Source organism: Acanthaster planci, linkage group LG11, assembly GCF_054643075.1.
Source record: "Acanthaster planci isolate LZ-2023a linkage group LG11, COTS_SCS, whole genome shotgun sequence".
In the NCBI taxonomy this organism is placed as follows: domain Eukaryota; kingdom Metazoa; phylum Echinodermata; class Asteroidea; order Valvatida; family Acanthasteridae; genus Acanthaster; species Acanthaster planci.
The window spans coordinates 13082692-13098062 of NC_141787.1; the positions used below are offsets into that span (position 1 = coordinate 13082692).

A 15371-nucleotide genomic window follows, 5' to 3' on the forward strand; every position below is an offset into this window, starting at 1 on the left:
TTTCTCTGTTGCTTTCGACTTTTGAGTGTAGACCAGAAGCATGACTTTCTCAAACACATTTTTAGCGAGCAAATTTCAGGTTTCAAGTCCCCCTCCCTCCACAACCACCTCTTTTATTCATGCCCGATTGGAAGTTGGGGAATAGCGGGGGAGGGGGGACTTGCTCGGCCACGAAAATTTGAAAAGCGGGAGAGGGGCTAATACCTTATGACAATGCAGGGGCGATGTTCAATATGCAGAATCTTGAATCACTATTTTGAGTACCTTGGATACATTTTGGTTGTTGATCAGTCCGTCAAATTCTTTACAATCTTCTTTTTTTCAACAACGAAAGGGGGGAGGTTCAATAGCCCACCCCCTTGTCAAAAAGTGGAGAGATATATACTACCCCCACTTATGCCCATGAGTGAGAACATGGAAAACGTGGGAAATAATTGGTCTTGGTTCAAGCCGTCACTATTTCACGTGGCCAACCATGCGAGAGGACGGCATTACGGCGAACGACCAGAGCTGATTAATAGTTTATAGAGAGAACTGTGCCATGAATGTTTCAATTTTTTGGGGGGGGGGGTATATTGGATTATGCGTCATTGCACATGGACAACTGGCACACAAAAGTTGCATGCTGTATTTGCACACATCTTAGTTTCAAAATCTGAAGTTAGCATTTCTGTACAGCTAGCTGCCACCTTACTAGCGCGCAATGGTAAACGTTACTACGGATGAAATAAGGCCCATTAGGGGCTCATTGACACAGCCAGGGATAGAGGCCTCTCCAAAATTATAATCAACAAATAAATAAACGCACAACCCACAGCTAGTCGGCAGCCCGCAGGCCAGTTGGCACGCGTACTGCCCACTGCAGAGCAAACTGAGCATGCTTGCGCTTCCTGCAGAGACGGTACATGTACATGTATACAGAAAACGAAAGTCGTGGTTTCAATTCAACGCCCGACTGACGGCCGTTCTCAGGATTCAATAATTGTAACACACAAAAATACTTCGACGGACGGAAGTCTCCACAACACTTTCGGAGTTGATTTCTTGGTTTTAATTTCTTTTCATATTTTACAAGTTTGTTACTATTCGCTGACACATTCAAGCATATGCTTAAATTAGTCGCCACCGGATAAGAGACAGATTGTAAAAGAGAGCCACTACAGCCCTATGTGCGGGGCTAATGCGTAAATTATGAATCCAAAGTTTTGCCGGAGGGGTGGATCAGATGATCACCCTCCGCTCGTTTGTGTTGAAAAACAAAAATATGTATATTTTGATGTTGTTTTTCAAACTTTCCAACCACCAAAACAGAGAAAGAAAAGTAACTTTACCTCGTACAAACGTACACCGTATCGTGAACAGCGCCCTCTGCATTAGTGGCGTCAAGCCATCCCGCTAGAGACAATCCATGCCTTTTGCGAGTAACATTTGAACAAAATCTGGTACACTGAGTTCTTTAAATGCACGTGAACATAACAAGTTGAATCATCCATACTAAAGACACTGTTGCTACGTTAAATCTTTTACTCGCTTACTTAAATGTTAAGTACCCGCATCACTTGGCTTCGGCTGGAAATCACGTACGAGTATAATGAGAGTGGCCGCGGCCAGTTCGCACTAAGTCATGTGTAAATTCTGGCCGTAGCCAAGTGATTCGGACACGGCCTTACATAAGAGACGCCTGGCACCAATACACAGTTTTCAATGAATAAGAAGGGCACAAAGGAACCATTCCATTCCAGAGATAGTGGTCCCTATACAAAAGCTTGCCACGAATCATGAGGTCTATACTGTCTTTAGTCCACGGAATTCAAATTGTTATGTGTATGTGCAATAAGGTAGCACCGTGTACCAGATTTTATTAAAATTAACTCTAAAAAGGCTTATTACGGTGACAAATGGGGTGAAACAAGAACGAACTATATTGGAGACATGGGTCATGTTATGTAATTTGTGTTCATTGCTCATAGTACAGTAAGATTAAACTTAAATATAAGCACAGAATTCATGGAATGTTCAGAACTGTAAATAATGTATTTATGGGTGTTAATAAAATATAGAAATTACAAATTCAAACGAATTTAATTAAACTTTAAGGTCAAATCGTATTAACGCGATTCAAGTAATGAAAGCAACAAGCAAAAATAAATGCCAGTTTCCGTTAAATAAACTGCAGTAGCTTGTCATCTACGCGAACATTTTGACACTTCAGGTCGAGTTCGGGCGGTCCGTTCTTGACACGGGTTTCGTGTTCTCGCGCTCGAACGGCGGGAACAAGACTGAAGAACACTGTTCTCGGAACAGGATCACACACCACCTCCTCGTCAGGATTTTACACGAACACACGGAAAAAGCAGTGAGATTTGATTTTTGAACAGCCGCAAAAAATACTGATATGGCTTTACAAAGCCAAAGACAATGGAAAGTTTTGACAGAAATGAACGTTTTTTAAATGGAAAAGAAGTAAGCCCAGTTATCCAACATTAACTCCCGAAGAATGCACAAAAGACGCTGCCATATTGCTTGCCACGCCACGAATAACACCAGCGTTAATAACCGATTGTACATTCCCGGCGTTTGAGCGACCGACCCACGAACAACAAATCGAGCAGTTCGTGGACAAACGAGAACAAGCCGCCCGATTTCAGCCTAAGATTTTCGCCTGTTCATAACTAAGCCTTTTGAATAAATAACTAAATTAACCATTTACACATTTTTCATGTTACTGTGACATCGCTCAATGTTTTTGCTCGAAAATCTCCTTTACCTCCGAAGATCCACAATACCAAAGTCAGAATCCATTTTTAAACCTCATCGTGGCTAATGTGGTTCGTTCTTTACAAAGAAAATGATTGGAGACATTTCCACCATAACGTAATTTTTAATAGGAGGCCATATGCAAACTCTTCGAGATTAAATTGACAGATTAATTAAATATTAAAAGCTGAGACTTTCACTGTCAGCTTACAAATTGCTACAAAAATAAATTAGTACAAAATCAGGAAGATGGTTTGAGGACCAACAAGCACAACAAGGTACGTTGTAAGCTTGTCGCTAAATAGGAAAACACTGTTTTTGCAAAGGGCACCCGACGTCCCACATTAAGGACAGGACTGCAGTGGCCTGAACAGGGAGCTCGGAAGGGCTGATGACCTTGCACATATTTTAGTGAGGGAAATACGTCACGCGGGATCACAGCTAAACACGCGCAGAGCATTGTGCATAAATAACTGCCAGACGCGCGAGCTCGCTCAATGTGGCGGTTATCAATTCTATATTTTTTCTTTTTCTTCCTCATTGCTGAAACTTTCTCACTACACTTTATTAGTTCATCCCAAACTGATCAAGATAACCAACGATTTGAAATGTATCGCCACAAGACACGTGATCAGCTCAGTGATTCTTGATGAGACTATGATTCTTCCAAGGCCATGTTGTTATGGTATAAGCCGACACTTTGGCTCACGTCAAAGTATTACCACTGGCTAACAGTAAATTAAACATAACGCTTCGCTAACAGGAAAGGATAACTTCGAGGGGGAGGCCGTGCACAAAGCAGCCAATCACAGTTCAAAGCCATCAGCCCCCCCCCCCAGCGCCCTTTTCGGGCGCTGAGCGACGAGCGAATGCACACATCGAAGGCCTCCCTCTTCCGGCTACTACCCGCCAGGCATTATTTCGCTTTAGAAATTCAAAGGACCAGTACTTTACAACAGGCCCCGGAATACCCTAATTCACCGTTTAAAAAAATTCCGTTTTTTTCACTGCACAACTTTGCTTAGCACTGGGAATGTACACCAGCCAAAATGTTGTGCTATAGAATATTGCTTGTAACCCGTTCCCAGCTGCAAAGTTGCCCTATACGAATTACTTAAAATGCTGCGGCCAGAAACTTAATACACACGAATCAGTTCATTTAAGGCGCAGCCAAGTGATCCAGATGCAGCCTCAGCTTAGCTCCCTCACAGTCACGGACGTATATAAAAAAACCTAGACTTGCAACGCCTTTGTATGAAGAAGAAGCCAACCAGCGGCCATTTTACCGAGCCGAAAACAAAAGCGTGGGTTGGCTCCCTTCTATTGACGTCAGGAAGAACAAAGGCGGGCATTGCCATGAGAGCTTTGTATTTGGCTCGGTAAAATGGCCGCGAATGGATTCAATAGCTCTATAAGCTGATTTAGGGCACTGCGAGTCCAGATTTTATCATACACGTCGGTGCTCACAATACGGGCGGTTCACAATAGTGCGCCTCCAAGAGTTTGCAACGGGTTGACCAATCACAATGTGCGAAGACAAATTTCGCGCATTATGATTGGCCAGTTCGTTACCAACTCTTGGATGCGCACTTTTGTGAAACGCCCGTATTATTGGGAACGGATATCAGTGTGCTCGGCGTGCAGTCCTACCCAGAAGAATTGCTCGTGACAGCTCCTCTAACCCTATTTCGAAAACAAAAATCTTGAGAATAAAAGGTTTCCAGTCGTCTCTTCAAATATATTTGCGTTCGTGCGAGATTCCCTCGTTGATCGACAGTTCTGGAGGACCAGGTTCTCTGCCTCAGTTCTGCGGGATCTTGGAGGCGGTGTGGTCGGGGTGGTGGAACGTCAGCGGCTGCTGGGCTTGTTGACTGACGGGAGGTACAGCGCCCGCCGGCGGCGGGCGGTGACGGGCACTCTTTTGGTGAGCGCGCAGGCCGGCCAACTGCGAGTAGGCGCTGTGGCACACGTTGCATCGGTACGGCTTCTCGCCTTTTGGGCGGAAAAAAAGGGAAAAATACACCTCGTTCAGTCAATACCATTTTAGAAAAATAACAAAAACAAAAAAAAAGTCTTTAAGTCCTGCTTCCATAAGAGAAGCGATGCGAACTCAGAGTTCCACATTATCCTCGTCAGAGGACTCGAGAAACGATCTCGCACACAAGACGAGCCTCGCGTCCCGTTTCATAAGGAATCAGACTCGAACTTTGACTTGAATATTCTGAACTTGAGTTCAGCACCAGGACACAAAACAGTATCACTGAAAGTATTGGACGCTGCACTTACATGTTGTGCCGAGGTCTTGCATTCAGTTACGGTTCACTTTTGGAAGAAGCTGACTAAGCTGGCATACTCAGTAGCCGATTTTCAGTGGACTGTCATTACACGTTAAAAATTCAAGCCCGTGACTTTAGAGGGACTTTCTTGGTAGAATAAATAAGCAGTGTGAGAACATTGTGAATAACCGTATAATTACGTTCAATTTCAAATCAAGATCACTTATCTGTCTTCTAACTGTAATAGGCAGGCAAGAAATGCCAGTAAAACAAAATTGCTCTATTTTAGAAAGGACGGTAACGTTTTCCACTGTTATTATTTTTTTTGGGGGGGGGTGGTTTCACGAACCAACCGACTGATGTCAGATCGTCCAATCATAGATGTTCCATCGCTTGAGGGTCCTTTCAAACGACTTTTAAACCGACAGACCAGAACCGTGCCGACCGGCTGAGCTATGAACCAAACCGGTTGATCCACAAAAAAACCGGCCGGTGCGTACCGTGTATGTAGGTCTGTGCATAATACAGATCGCAGAGGAAGCACACAGGAGTCGCAACTCGGGCACTTTAATGTGCTCGATGATCGTCGCCGCCAAGTCAGACGAATAACAGAAAACATTCCCAAAATGTCCTATTGCTGCCTGCAGCATAGCCGGACAAGCGGGCCAGTAATATCCTAGCGATACTTGAAGTGTTTTAAAATACAAATTTTTGCTGTGACCAAGAAATCGAGAAAGAAAATCCCTAATGTTAGACCTCCTTTTGCCACCGTGGATAATGTTTTTTTATTTTGAGGCTGTTTCATTATCCATATAGTCTGTTCTTCTCCCTCCAATATATCTGTTTTCTCAGACTTGGTATGAATTTGGCTAACACTGGCCAACAAAATGTTGACCGCTACCGGGAAGTTCATATTAAGGAACAAAATGCGCTATTTCATCGCAGGGAGTGATCATGAGATCTAGTAAACTACACTTTTGTACAAATGCTGTGATAAAATTGATTCAAACAAAACACAAAATCTTATAAGGGGCTATTCATTCCCAAAGTAACTCCAGAAGAAAGCGTTCGTTAAAGGCAATACAAGCACATACACATTTAGGACACGCGGGTTATCACAAGCAACAGCGCAAGCATTAAATTTGATGTTGTTATGAGATCATACAGAGCACCAACAAATGCATGAATATTCAATTTCATACTTCTCCAGTACATAAAGTGTTAAGGTACCGATTACCAGCGGCGGTGATCATAGCGTACAAAGGGGTTTCTTGGTTGTGAAACAGATGGTGTGCGGCAAGCGGTTGCAGCTCTACGCTATGGACATACCGGGCACGCCAGAAAGCGGTAATTGGCCAGGTGTTCAAGCCCGGGAAGTACAAACTCCTGTGTCCTTCCTGCAGGCCTACAGATAGACGTGTATACATGTACATATCTCACTCTACCTGTGTGCAGACGCACGTGGTTGCGCAGCGTCGATGACTGGCTGAAGCGACGGTGGCAGAACTTGCAGAGGAAGGGCTTGTCCAGGGTGTGGATGCGCATGTGCGAACGGAGGTTGCTACGGGAGTTGAACCCCCGACGACACACCACACAGTGGAGGCGGCCAGCCGAATTGGACTGCTGGTCGGCGCTGGCCAGATCTTTTGACACGATTTGGGGAAAAAAATGAAGTAAAGACGAAAATGAGAAAAAAATCGGCAGATCTTGCGTCCAAACCAAAGGGTTGGGAGTCGAATGTTTACATGTAACATTACATATATTATGAGAAAGCTCGTAAATTGCATGCAACAGATGCATCATTTATTAAAAATAGAAACGACTCCGCCATCAAGTCACACTTGATGAAATCAGCCACAGTGGGAAAATCTTACCGGAACCTCCAATCTTGGCACTGCCGTTGTTGCCCTTGTGATCAGGGGAGCTTAGCCCTATAGGGATACTGTTCATAAAGAGATCGTATGCCGCACCGTAATAGACGAAGAGTTCTTGGTCGGGTGGAATTGTCTGTAAAATAGCAGACGATGCTGAATTAATGTGTTCTAAAAAAATACGCATCAGCATTGCCTCTGACGAGTTCATGAGGCAGGCCAAAGTGTTTTGCTATTATTATCGTGCACACGTGATTCAATAAGCACATCTTAAACTATGTATGTGTATCGAAATACACAGAAAATAGATCTGGCTGACCATGCTTCAATAGATTTTCATATAACAATGAACTTGACTATTGGGATAAATCCAATAAAATGAGCTTGTTCGGTATTCCAACAGCGCATGCCCGAAATGCAGCGCGTTCGAGGTCATTCGGGAGCAGCAATGGGCGCGCGAGGTCAGCACAGCCATACATGTACACCGACTCGCAGGAGTCGCACTCGTGCTTTATTCTCAAATGAACTCCACCGCTTTGAAACACCGAACCGGCTCATTGACAAGTATTTTTCAAAACTGCCAACCTTGACAGCCCGATAGTAGATATCGGAGCCGGTCTGGAAGACTTCCAAGTTCTGCTCCTGCTCGTTGCGGGCGCAGTTGACATAGCACATCCAGGTCTGAAGCGTCTCGTCCGAGGCATCCACAAAGTGGCTGACCCGACCCTGGTCATCGAACACCTGCCGGGGATCATGAGGAAAAGGAGCGAAGTCCATCATAACACGATTTCAAATACTAACCGTTGTTGAGGTACCACAGTATCGATGAATATGTGACATAAGACGACCAAGCAGCTAATTAATACCCTCATTAATTAATAATTAATCCAAACAAGCCAGCAACCAACAAACGAACGAGCACTCGACTGAATCAATTCAACTCATGTAATGTAAATATGAATCAAAACTGCAATAACGTGTAACTGTCTCAAGCAATTGCTTCTCTGTATATACATATATATAACTAAACTCTAAGTGTCCCAGCTGCAGTGGCGTTTGGCTATAAACACGTGTGCGCCCCTGGCAGCGCGGGAGCGGACCGTGGGTGTTCTGTCATAGCGCCCTCATGCAACGACAGTGCGAGATTCATTCTGACCTGTTGAGCTGGGCTCAGTCAAGGGATCACACTTTTTATGGCCTTGACAAGAAAGTGATTGTGCAGTTTTCTCTATACGCAATCATATCAAACCGGGGGCATTTCATGCAGCAGGACGTTTTGTGCACTCCAATTTTTCCTTGGACCTAAAGACGGATGTTAGCTTTTCCTTGCTTTGGGGTTTGTATTAAACCTCCCTGGAAGTGATGAAGTCGAATCAATAGACAAGGCATCGAGTACCAACCTCCCACATGAACTGGTTATCCCTGTCGGTCGGTACCTCGTGAGGGCGCACTATCCGTCCCGTGTAGGGCCCCATTTCCGTGCCTTCTTTTATCCAGTCTGTGGAGAAGACGCCGATGGCGGACCCAGGCAGCGAAGACGGGCAGAGGGAGACCTGGGGCGGCATCGGCATGCCTGGAGGGTGAAAAGTGGAAGAATCCAAGAACCTCTCAGACCAGTGACGTACCCAGGAATTGTCATGAGCTCGAGTCACAAGCTATTCAAAATGAACGGCAATAAGAGTATTCCTTTGTTATTTCCCGTTACTTGTGACTGGTCCTGTGATGATAAACTGGCTGTAGTCGAGTCTTTCCCAAGTCTAGTCACAAGCCTGGTCACAAGTGTTAGGACAAACAATATACATGTAATTACAAAGGGATGCTTTTTGTCAAAGTTCACTATTTTTGATAGCTCAGCAACTCACTAGGCATGGGTAGTCAATTTGCATTACGGGAGTCCCTGGTAATATACAAACACACATAGTCACGTATGACCTTTCATAGAAACCTTTTTCGCCGAAGTCAGCCTTACATTTCAGCTTTCTTGTACTGGTTGTCTATGATGATGATGAATCAATGTACAACACGTTGTGAAACAATGAGCCCGTCTGGAGTCAGTTCTGTGGAAAATGTACAACCTGCTCTCCACACATATTACCCTTGAATCACCTGTTGTCGGACGACTTTGAAATCGCCATTCTTGAATTTTGAACCAATGATAAAATCACTGTTGACCGTTTCAAAAATTAAAATCTAATCCCGTTGCTTGCACTGAAAGCTTAACCAATAACAGTGACCTGGATCCAGACAGGAACTACGTACGGGTACTATTCTAAGAGATATAACAACTCAGATTGCCTTTTATTGGACCAGTTTTCCGACAAATACAAAGATACAAAAGGTAAATGTTCTTTTTCGTGTTTTCATCAAAACTCTAGAATTCTCATAAAGAACTTTGATCAAATAGACGATGATATAAATATTCTTCCATAGCGGTACCAATTTGACGTGATTGGGTTTAGCGACACCTGGTTTAATAACATAGTCCTGACTTTTATAACAAAGATTACTCATGCCTGAAGAAAAATAGGCCACACAAACTGGAGGTGGAGTCGCTTTGTACGTCCATAATGTACTCTCACATCTGTTGAGCGTTATGATCTATCGTTAAATAATATTGAATGCGATTCAATGTTTATCGAAATCCCCGGTACCAAGGGTGGAAATACTATAGCTGGCTTAACTTATAAGCCACCCAGCTTTAATATCAATGAGTTTGTTTCTGAATTTGATAATATCCTTGCCAATATAAACAGAGAAAACAAAATCTCCTTTATTATTGGCGATTTTAATATTGATCTTTTGAAACACAGCACTCACAATCCAACCCCAAATTTTGTCAATCTGTTGTTGAGCAATTTCCGTTTATCAATGATACACAGGCCTACCCGCTGAACACCCACCACTGCAACCTTAATCGACAATATGACATCAAATGATAGTGCAGGGAAAACAGAGAGTGGTATTCTGTACGGCATTTCCGATCATTTACCTATCTTTCATATCATCTTTTGGCAATAGGGCCATTTCCAAACACGTTCCTCATCAACCCTTGTTTAGATAAATCACTGCCGACCGAATTGAAAGGTTAATCTGGATAATGCAAATTGGGATGTTGCCTCCACGGATGATCCAGGCGTGCCTTCGATAACTTTCACTCCCAGTTCTTGGAATTGTTTGAAAGTAACTTGCCGTTACAGGAAACCAAGGGTAGGAAAAAGCTGAAATCATGGATGGACGGATGGCACAATAAACTCAATCAAACATAAAAATAAACCGTAAAAAATATGTCAAAAACCCAACTTCCATTAATTTTAATACTAACAAATGTTTCCGTAATGAGTTAAACATTGTTATAAAAACAAGCAAAGCCAAATTTTACAGAGAAAGGTTCGAAGAAGCTATAAAAGACAATGTCAAAAATACATGGAAACTAATTAATTCATCATTGGGTAAAAACATACATCCAAAATCCTCTGAATTCAAGGTTGAAGGACAGTATGCGAGTAATCCCGCGGTTGCTGCTAATGCGTTTAGCAACTATTCCATACAAGTAGGACCTTCTCTTAATCGAAATATTTCTGATGCTAATACCGAGTATATATGGCGCATATCTTACTGACCCCAACCCAAATTCAGTATGTTTTTACTCCTGTCCCGAAAACTGATATTTATGATATTTTTCTCTAAATTTCGCAACAAGAAGTCACCTGGCACTGACGGAATCAAGCCAGGGCTGATCAAATCTGTCATAACCCATATAAGTGATCCACTCTGCCATATTTTCTCTCTTTCTCCTTTCCAAGGGAATATTCACAGATAAATTAAAAATAGCTAAAGTTGCTCCTATACTTAAAAATGGGGATCCCGCTGAGATTGGTAATTACCGTCCAATCTCAGTATTATCCAGTTTATCGAAAATCCTTGAGAAACTGGCGCACAACAGGACTGTCAAACTTCTAGACAAATACAACCTTATTTTAGATAATCAATATGGCTTTCGATCTAACTACTCGACTTCAATGGCACTAATGAATTTCACAGAGAAAATAGTTCAAGGTTTCGAAGACAATGTTTTTTTCAAGATCATACAGTGCATATACTGAGCATACAGTGCTTATTGATATACGTTGGGTTAGGGCAAAACCTGTTATATATAATTAACATCTCCCCAACGCAAAAATACATCTTGAAAAATAGTTCGCGGTACCCGCTGCTTCATTTGACTCGGACCGGCCAGCCGACCCCGGCAAGCTCGGTGGTCGAGTGGTTAAGACATCTGCACTAGTAAGCAGGAGGTCGTGGGTTCGAGTCCCACCCGAGTAAGCTTGTGAGTTTTTTTCGCAAGCTCTCAGACAAGCACTGAGCATACAGTGCTTATTGATATACGTTGGGTAAGGGCAAAACCTGTTATATATAGAAAAGACAATGTTTACTCTATAGTTATATTCTTATATCTATCTCAAGCTTTTGACACCATTAACCATAATATTCTTCTTGACAAGAGAGTACCGAAGTGAATACGTCACGCACACAATTAGTGTGTAAAAGGCATTTGCGCGAGAACCAGCGCGTGAACCAACACGCGCGCGTACTCCATTCGTTTGCACTGCACTTTCTGATTCACAGTGACGTCACACTTCGGTACTCTAGATAAATTACTACGGCATACGTGGGGTTGCCCAGAGTTGGTTTGAAAGTTATATATCTAAAAAAAATCGTCAACAGTGTGTAAACTTAAATAATTGTTTGTCTGATCTTAAACCCATAAGTTGTGGGGTACCTCAAGGTTCCTTTCTGGGACCTTTACTCTTTCTGATTTAAAACGACATTTCCAAAACATCGAAAGTGCTATCTTTCATTTTATACGCAGATGACACGAGTATGTTTTACTGTAATAAGAATCTAGCCTCTCTGCATAAAACAGTAAACAGTGAATTGGCAAATACAGGTGACTTGTCGAAAGCCAACCGTTTATCTCTTAATTTGTCTAAACGTAAGTATATACTTTTTAGTAACAGGAAACGGTATAGTGATTCATCAAATCTTAATGTTGTAATAGATAAAATATTTATTTAAAAAGTAAACAAGTTCAAATTGTTGGGTGTCTTTATTGGTAACAAATTGACCTGGAAATCCCGCATCGATGAAATTGCGAGTAAAGTTTCCAGAAGTATTGGAGTGGTCAGTAGACTCAAACACATTGTTTCTTTTGATGTCCTAAAACACTCTATAGTGCTTATTGTCACACTGTCCGGGAAATACCTTTATTACTAATTTAGACAAATTAATTGTTTTAACAAAAAAAAGAAGGCTGTTCGTATCATAACTATCGTCTTTCAGGGATCATAGTCGACCGATTTCACCAAACTTAAAGTACCTGAGTATTATTTAACCTTAATAAATATCAACAAGCTCTATTTATGCATAAATGTTTAAATAATTTATTACCGCGCTCTTATAGCCATATGTTTACGCTGAATCGTAACATACATAATTACAACACTAGAGTATCCGGATCTCCATATACCGCAACACAGGCCATCTGCTTTCCAAATTAACATTAAATTCTCTGGTCCTAAAATATGGAATTCCTTACCTCTGTCTCTCACAAGAATAAGCGCATTTGTTAGTTTGAAACGCAAAGTAAAGTAATTATCAAACCTTCTGATATATCTTGTATATTACCATTGCCCTAACTTCACGTCATGTTTTTACTTTCGCAACATGCACATGCTTTCTACTTTAACTCAAGTTTCCTAATGGGTATTCAATTTTGTTCTTGTCTTGGTTGTTTCGTTTTGTAGCATGAACCACGTGGTTTATTATTGTGTGTAGTATTGTAGAATGGCAGGCCTTACACAAGCTTTTGTTTTTTAGGTCTTGCCTCCTCTTCTAAACTCAATATTCTAATCTTTATATTTGTATACCTACTGTAATCTTTATGACGAGAAGAGGAAATAATAAATAAATAAATAAATAAAAATAGCTTATGACCGAGCTTATGAATTGTTATGAACTTGCTGTGACTTATGACGTACTCGACCACAGCCCCTATAATGCATGTCCTCTTTGAAGTATCTCTGCTCAAAATCATGCATGTTCTTATGCACATAAGGGTTTGGGTGTAAATCAGCAGCAATCACAGATAACAGTAAACAGTTACCGGTAATGACGGGCTTTCATTCGCGAATACCCGCGCTTTCTCCAATTACAGGTCAAGCTCCAAAAGCTATTGTTGCATGATAATTTAGCAATTCAGCACAAAAGACCGGGTAGTCGCTGCGCGTATTTCCCACAGCAAGAGAAATCCTTTGGCTTCGTCTTTCCAATGAAGAGAGCCAAGTCTCTCTCCTCCTCCAGCGTGTGTTGCAACCGGAGACAAAGCAAAAGGGGCCAAGGTCAGATGCGCCAATCACTACCAGCAACTATGTCAAGAGTGCCCCGTTATTTTAGACTTTGTCTCTTTGGACAGTGCAGGAATCGCGCCATACAGTCTCGGATAGCTTCATTTCCTGATGAAGAATTAAGCACTGCTTCGGTTTGCAACGCTCTATTTAGCACAAAATAGGGCGGTGGCTTGGCAACCAATTTGTCCCAGAAAGCTCCTCCGTCGATTCGACACTAGGGCCGTGCCTCCTCTGTTTTACACATGGATTAACGTTATCCTAGTAACCTACGGTCCAAACCAATTTCACGTACATGAAAAAAAGGAAACACATAAAATCGGCACAAGGCCCTAAAATAACGCTCGATTCAGAACGACAGAACTTTCCGTGAAATCATTTTTTATATTTTGCGCATCAGCGACCGCAGTCTCAAAAGCGAGCTCAGCAGCGAAAACAGCCGCGGGCTACAATACCGGCGGACCGAACGCTGGCGACCAGAGGGGGGTAAACTGCACCGTGGCCGGGGTAGAAGGCACTGCGTAGGGTCAGGGGAGGCCCGTGCTGGGTTGTTGTTGCGGGATTATCAGTCTGGTGACGGCACTGGCGAGTGCTTGTTAGCCGGTGCCCTCCAGCCCCCAACCCCTGGCTTGACCACAACCGCAGCGCGACTGAGCGACGAAACGAGATGATTAATTCATTTTTAATTACGCGTGTACACTCGGCGAATAATACCGCATTGGGGGAAAGTATCTCATTAGCATGCAGTGGATCTTTCGTGGTTGGATGGGCGCAAAGTATCTTGCTTGAGTTTTGTGTACATGTGCACCTTTTTTTCATTAAAGATTCAAATGGTAAGTGGATACGCGTATTTATCTTAATCCTCCGCCCATGAATCTGCGCACAAAGCTCACCATCTCAGAAATGAAAAGGCGGATATTTGAGAAGTGTTTTGAAACAAAAACTGTCTCCAGAAGTTCATGATTTTAATCAGAGACCCGAGCGCCCAAAGGTTGCTGGAAAGTTAGCGAGTTATCCTGTTATGTTGAGACCCAACCGTGGAGTGGGGTTTGAAAATTCCAGCGAATTTCGGCAACAGTTCCCCCGCACATCTGCCATCTGTACGCGACAGAAGGAGGCTATTTAGAACAACTTCCCCAGAGAAATTATGAACAGAATTCATTGACTTCATCGGGGAAATAAAATCAAAGAAGCAGGCAGGATTTTCACTTCTGTTGGACGAAGATTTAACATCCACAGCCGTGGATATAAGGAAACTTTAGTTTAGTTTTTTTTTAATATAGCTCCAACTGATTTGATGTTAACCCATGGAACTGAGAAAATTTCTGCAGATGGGGGCGCTTTGAAAGAGTGCCATATAGAAATGCGTCCGAGTGAACGCCTTCCCCAATAATATCGGTATTCCAACAGCGCATGCCCAAAGCAAAGTGCGTCCGAGGTCATTTGGACGCGCGTGCCAAGTCTGCCCAATCGCGGACTCGCGCGCGTGCTTTGTTCCCGATTAACCTTGTTTTGTTGTTTAGTTTTATTTATTTTTTTGTTTCTTTTCTTTTTCTTTTCAATCCCGAAAAAAGTCATTTGTGCCTTAAATGGCAGCATCGAGCTGAATACTCCTTTGTGGGGAGCTTAAATCACTCTTGTGATGTAAGTGTATTCAGAAAACGGTAGATTATAATCTCAGAATTTACAGTTAGCCATGCAAGCGGTCACAACAGAATTAATCGTCCTGAACACAATACCTGCACCTTCGACACGGACTAAATCCCACTAGTTTCTGGGCATGCTTTCCGAAATATTGTACCAGCCGAGGCTACGACAACGTTGCATGGACCATCCCTTTGTGAACCGCGGTTCACCCCGTGCAAACCCTTTACCTCTCCCCACCATTAGTTGATTAAGACCGAAAAACTGTTCTGAGTGTACAAAGAACAAGTGGCTATGCAGAACATGAAAAGACTTCTCGGCTTACTTTATTGTTGCCTGTCTCTACAACTCAGTCCTCAGTGGACCACAAGTCTGTAGTCTCCCGTCGAGGGCGTATCGGCCCTCGAATGGTGGGATGA

At 42.7% G+C, this 15371-nt stretch overlaps 1 protein-coding gene across 4 annotated transcripts in view; it reads right to left on the reverse strand.

Annotated features, from left to right (window-relative positions):
* Positions 1–1028: 1028 nt before the first annotated feature.
* The window catches only part of prdm12 (PR/SET domain 12), a 44450-nt gene continuing 30107 nt past the window's right edge, over positions 1029–15371 (reverse strand). For all 4 annotated transcript variants that reach the window (XM_087143505.1, XM_022250581.2, XM_022250580.2 and 1 more), the window contains 5 exons: positions 8305–8477; positions 7490–7645; positions 6908–7040; positions 6479–6676; positions 1029–4749 (listed from right to left, as the gene is read on the reverse strand). In XM_087143505.1, coding sequence (XP_086999631.1) covers positions 4559–4749; positions 6479–6676; positions 6908–7040; positions 7490–7645; positions 8305–8475 — 849 coding nt within the window. In that variant the 5' untranslated portion in view covers positions 8476–8477 and the 3' untranslated portion in view covers positions 1029–4558. The remainder of the gene's footprint in view (positions 4750–6478; positions 6677–6907; positions 7041–7489; positions 7646–8304; positions 8478–15371) is intronic.